The sequence below is a fragment of the Alosa pseudoharengus genome, unplaced genomic scaffold (genome assembly GCF_046254945.1).
Source record: "Alosa pseudoharengus isolate Yale_2024_CS ecotype anadromous, Long Island Sound unplaced genomic scaffold, YU_APseudo_1.1 YU_APseudo_1.1_scf_19, whole genome shotgun sequence".
Lineage (NCBI taxonomy): Eukaryota > Metazoa > Chordata > Actinopteri > Clupeiformes > Clupeidae > Alosa > Alosa pseudoharengus.
In genome coordinates, this window is record NW_027468657.1 from 22713885 (window position 1) to 22720123 (window position 6239).

At 41.9% G+C, this 6239-nt stretch overlaps 1 protein-coding gene across 2 annotated transcripts in view; it reads left to right on the plus strand.

Annotated features, from left to right (window-relative positions):
* The window catches only part of flt4 (fms related receptor tyrosine kinase 4), a 59105-nt gene extending 54652 nt beyond the window's left edge, over positions 1-4453 (plus strand). For both annotated transcript variants that reach the window (XM_076292031.1, XM_076292032.1), the window contains 3 exons: positions 2471-2591; positions 3528-3616; positions 3963-4453. In XM_076292031.1, coding sequence (XP_076148146.1) covers positions 2471-2591; positions 3528-3616; positions 3963-4167 — 415 coding nt within the window. In that variant the 3' untranslated portion in view covers positions 4168-4453. The remainder of the gene's footprint in view (positions 1-2470; positions 2592-3527; positions 3617-3962) is intronic.
* Positions 4454-6239: the final 1786 nt, after the last annotated feature.

Here is a 6239-nt window from a genome sequence, read left to right on the forward strand (position 1 = left end):
TGTCTTGTCCTTGACTGACTCCTTGGTGAAGTTAGTTTCACTTTGCCAATGAGTTCAAATAGACGAGTGCAAATGTGTGAAGGCTATGCTAGGTTTTAGTAAAGCATGGTTTAAGAATGACTATTCTATACGGTCTCGCAAGCAGCCTCCTTCAAATGCGCCTTTGAATGCCAAAATATCGATGCATTTATTTGACATATCGCGCGTTGCGCCGTTGAAGGGAATGACAGATGTCATTCTCATTGGTTTAAAATGATGTTACGCCCCAAACACACCCATATGACTGATTAAAAGACCTAGGAACACCTTGTTACGCCATGCGCTCCACTTTTGATAGCGAAACCCCTCCCAATGTGAACTGGACATCCTACTAAATTTGAATAGACTTTTGACGAGTGACGATGCACTTTAGAATGTCATGATAGGGGCCATGGTTCCTTTAAACGGTGCGATTATTCAAAATCGCAAGTACCCAGATCTCCTTATATGGGCAAAGATGGCAACTTTTTGGAACTGAAAACTGCCAATCACTTGGTCAGTAGCCAATAAGTTACTAGATCACGCCGTCCGGCATCAGAAATACATCCCACCCTCCTGCGATACATCCATTCAGCACAGGTTTTTTGGAACTGTTGATCACGTAGCGACAACATCAAAGAGTGTCGCAACTCTCTCTTCTTAAGGCTCTGAGTGAAACGAAGTAGTGAGTCTGGAAACCTGGCTACCATTTTGGATTTTGTAAGAACCGATTTTCTCCCCAAACTCTTAAATAGGAGCCATGTATATAACCATGACTTCTTTTGAGGACATACAAGCAAACCCTCGGGCTCTAAATGTCATATATTTTATATATCTAACTCATTTGCTATTAGAAATGTCACTAATTTCACATAGTTATACTGTTGCAGAAGCCAAGTATGTGCAGATCAGTCTTAAACCCAAAGGTTAATATTCATAAGAATGTATTCCTCTGGCCTGGAGCTGCTGAGAAAGTGGCTGAACAAGCAATTAGACTTGTGACATGACAGATTTCAAGTCAGTTCGAGCCAAATTTGTTGCAAGCACATCATCAATCAGAAGGGATTTGTATGGTTCTGTGAAACTGGGTGTGTAATAGATAGAACAATAGTTGGAAATAACAGTCATCAGAGACTGAAAAATATATGCCTGGAAGAATCAACTGACTGATATTTTCCATTACTGCAGGGGAAAAAAATCCTGATTGATTGCTCAGTCCCGTTTTACAAGCCAAATACTTGAGCAAACCTTACAGTAGAAAAATGGCATGCTGTCACACACACACACACACACACACACACACACACACACACACACACACACACACACACACACACAAACAAACACACAGAAACCTTACAGTAGAAAAATAACATGCTCATACTGTACACTCACACTCTCTCTCTTTCTCTCTCTCTCTCACACACACACACACACACAGCGAGAGAAACCTTACAGTAGGAAAATAACATGCTCATACACTCACACTCTATCTCTCACACACACAAACACACACAGGCCTTACAGTAAATAATGGCATGCTTAAATCTGAAACTTTAAACAGGGTTTCAAAACAATCTTTTGGTCACGCATCCACACCCACGCATCCACACCCACAGCCCACATTAGCAGGTAGCCTGTCTTACATAAGCTAGACCTTTGCAGCCCTCTGCTATTTTTACAAGTGGTGGGAAATGCGTAGGAGACAAACACATGTGTGCACACACACACACACACACACACACACACGCACACACGCACACGCACACGCACACGCACACACGCACACACACACACACACACACACACACGCACACACACACACACACACACAGGGTGCTTGACATCATCTCCTGCAGAGTCTCATGGCAGTAGAATCCTAGGTAGAGCGTGGTAAAGGGAGAGTCTGCGACACAATACAAGGTGCATCCCGTCCACACAGACATAGGATAGGATAGGGGTAGGATACCTGCTTCCTGACGACATGCGCCATGAGCCAACATCCTCCTTCGACTTCCCGCTCCCCTCCATCGTTTCTAGGGAACAGAGAAACACATCACAGTGATGTTATGGCGTTTTGTCTCTACACGTTAGGGGTGTCGTCCACTGACACCATGGGAAATTTACTGTCTTTGCGAAGATTGCGGTGGTGGTATTAAGTTAACTTGCCATGGGAAATCTGGATAAAAGATCTAATATCTGCACATTATTTGTTTGATCACAAAGATATTTAATTTACAACACTTAGGTCTTCATCAGACAAACACCTTTATGACAGAGGTCATAAAAACCTCTTTTCTTCCTCTCCCTCTTAAAGTCCTTTTTTCTCTTTGTGTTTTTCTTTTATATTTATTCCAGTTTACCTTTGTCTAGCACCTGGCCTCAACACTGGTCACACACCTTTTTCTAGTCTTTCTTCAATGGGTAATCTTACACTAGAATGTCTTTCCAGGTATTACAACTGTGTCCCATTTGGTGGCTGTGTGCTAGTGGGACCTTCCAACATCTGCCACTCGCGGGTCAAGACCTTCGAGGAGGTTCCTCTGGAGATCACCTCCCACAAGGCCCATCATGTAAGCACCTGCTCCATAATAGCAACCACTGTAGTGTACACTCTAGAGTTATTGGGTTATTGGGTGGATAAGTTTCATGTTTGTCTGTTGATGCTTTATGTCCTACATGTATGTCTACATGCCTGTCTTTTGATGCTACTATATGTCTTACATGTATGTATTGTTTCTGTCCTCCTATCCTTAAATGAGCTGCCCAGGGATGCAAAAAGAATTTCAGCACAAACTGGCAAATAAAGTTGTATCGTATCGTATCGTTATGCATAGGGCTGTTCATCAGACCCCCTGATGACATGATTTCATGTATTTTAAAGCTGCTGTCAGACCTAGGTGTAAGTCTGCATGTTCTGTGGCCGTATATCTGAACATAACCAGCTATTTGGAATTCCGAACTTCGCCGGCTCTCACACTATTCCCCTCCTAGTATTTCCGACGGATATTAAGTAAATGAGAATGCAGAGATTTTGTTCATGTGCATGTTTCAACCACATTCAACCTGTTCAACCACGTAGAGATTCTGTTCATGTGCGTCGGTATCGTTCACACATATGACCGCATAATGTCAGCATCATATCTGAATCACCCGAAGGGTCAGACCTCCGTTTGACAAAGCTCTGCATATACTGCGGAGGACGTGTCTGAAAGCAGCTATTGATTACTGAAATAAGACTATCAAATCCTTTTAAAGTTAAGATCATATTTTGTTGAATATAATGGTGGAAATGGTAATTTTGGAATAAAAAGTTTGCCAAATACCTAAACTTTAAATTTAATATAAAAAGGAAGAATATCCAAAGCACTGAGGTGGAGAGTTCAATTAAAGGGAACAATTAAACTCATTATGTCTGGGCCACTGTTTAAAACAGCAACCCATGCAGGGGCCGTAACTATGACAACCCCATCCTTGACGGTCGTCTTGTGCCTCTTCCTCTGTTAAAGGACAGCAGCCAGACAGACAGTGGGATGGTCCTGGCGTCGGAGGAGTTTGAGAGGATCGAACACAAACACAGAGGAGGCATCTCCAGGAAGTAAGACTGCAGGTTCTACCTTCCAAAGCACCCCACTTCCCCACAGCAAAGTTGCCACAGGGTTTCGCATGTCTTTATATTTTGGATGTCAAAAATATTACATTATTTATGGTAGAGTATCAAATCATTTATAATGGTATACAAATACAATAGTGATGGCAGGATGCTTTGGATTATCCTAATCTGATTTATTGTGTATTAGATTATTCTAATCTGGATTGAGATAGTGTTCTGTTCTGCCACAATGAGTAATGATATTACGTGTGACACCCTGAGGCTGATGTAATACCTGAGTCTGCCCTGCTTCACACCCACCCCGTTAACCCCGCCCCTCTTCCATCCCCAGTCCTCAGATTGGCAGGAGTACAGAGCGCCTGATTGGTGCATCGGTTCATGGTTCACGGCCGCCGTTCCTCTCTCAGCTCTCGGGTCAGACGTTCTACAACAACGAGTACGGGCAGCTGTCCGAGGAGGGCATGGTTCTGGACTTCTTCTCCGTCCCCGATGACCTGGTCTCCGAGGGAAGCTGTCCCGCCTCATCCAACCTGTGACACTCCAGCCCCATTGGCGGGTGACAGGTGTCAGTCATCACTGAATCCACGCCCCTGCCCTTTAACTGCCCCACCCTCCCCAAACCACCCAAAAAAGAAAAAGGAAAAAAAAAGTACTCCAAACCTTACCCTTCATTCATTAACCATACTTTCATTTGGACTGCCTTACCATGCCTGCCTTAAACCCCTTCCAACCAACTTCCTATACACACACAAATACACATACACACACACTTCTACACAGTAACAATCTCTCACACACTGAACTGAGGTCGTTGTGTGCCAAGTTCTCTTTGCAGCCACTGGGTGGCGCCCTTATGTGAAAATCAAACGAAGAAGAAAAAGTAGAAGAATAAGTATTTTATATCATCTACTAGCTACATTTAGCCTTTTCTCAAGAGTATACTTCTGTTGTGTATTTGTAAAAAAATATTAAAAACTGAAAACAAATAATCCTGAATGGGAGAAAATAAAGCAATATATCTTCTTTACCCTGTCTGGCCATTTGTCTTTTCTAAAAGAAATAAAAGCAGGACAACACAGGAGTAATATTGAAAAAAGAACAAAAAATCCATTGCATAACATGAAGGTTATCTAATTCATTGAGCTTGTTGATAGTGAATTAGCATTGCAAACAATGCTTATTGTGTTGTCCACTCTTTGTTACTATCTTATGTAATGCCCTCTGAATCTGTTTAGCATCCACTTGTCGGGTCTATGCTACTGGACGTCCTCAGACACAACCAGACGGCACGATAGCGACAGGGAGTGTAGTGTTGTGTGTAAACACACGCCACACTCATCATTTGTTTATGTGTATTTTTTTAATCAATGGAAAAGGTAGACAAACCAGATCTGAGGTCCACATGGCAACAGGTTGTTTTGTCTATCAAGTATGCGTCCTACAACTGTAAATGCCTGCAGGTCGTGGTTCCTTAAAAGGCCAGACAGACAGACGGCGAGTGAGGAAGACAGAGAGTACAAAAGCTGTGCTGTTGGCCAGTCCTGTGCCGTTGCCACGGGGGACAAGAGACACACATGACGCGGTTGCTAGGTCATCTTGAGGCGGTAGATCTGGGAGCTGGTGAAGTCTCTGAATTTCTGAACGTGAAGATGATGAAACACAATGACTGTTTTACCTCAGATATTTGGAGAACAGGAACAGAAAGTAAAAGTCCGGTCACTATGTGGACAGGGTCAAGCAGCTCGTTGAGAAGCTGTAACGGCACAGACCACGCAGCTGTGAAGTAAAAGCTGAGTATAGATTTGAAACATGCTGGACAGATTACACACATAAACAACCTACATTTTCCAGTAAAAACAATTAAAACAACTTCATTAATACAGATCATCAAGAATCTTGAAAACAAACAAACAAACAAAAAAAAAAACAGTACTCAGACATGAAACTATTCTTACAAAAATATCACACCAGACAAAGCTTTGGTTCGCAAACTGTAGGACATTCGCCATTATTTTTGTCATTTTAGTTTTATTTTTCTCAAGTCATTTTTCTGAAGTAACACTTAAACATTGAGACAACAAACTAAAAGGTCTGCAGTGGTGGGCAATGCCAAGCCCAGAATGCATTGGGAACCAAGAATCTATCTATTTCATCATACTGCTAGAGTAACAACTAACTTCCTGTTTTTGCAATCAAGTTTGGGGTCCAAAACTCTGACCTTCCACGCACGTATTCAATACGTAACAATGATCTTCATTTGAAAGTATGACCTTGAAGGCACTAATAAAACATTACCTGTTGGATCATTGATTTAAAAAAAAAATGATTTGAGTCTGATTCTGTGAGTGAAGGTCACAACAATGAATTTGTAACCAATCCAACAAATAAAAGGTGCAAGTACCTCACTATCGTCTTCCCAAACTGGAATGATAGACCAATGATTCAAAATCCCTTACAGTATTCTTTTGACATACAAATACATGATTCAAAATCCCTTTAACAACCTTCTCCAACGTTCTACAATATAAATACGAAATTAGGTGAACTGAGTATGGCCGCTCAGTATTCATACTATGGGAATATTTAACGGAAGCAGGATTCCCCAAGT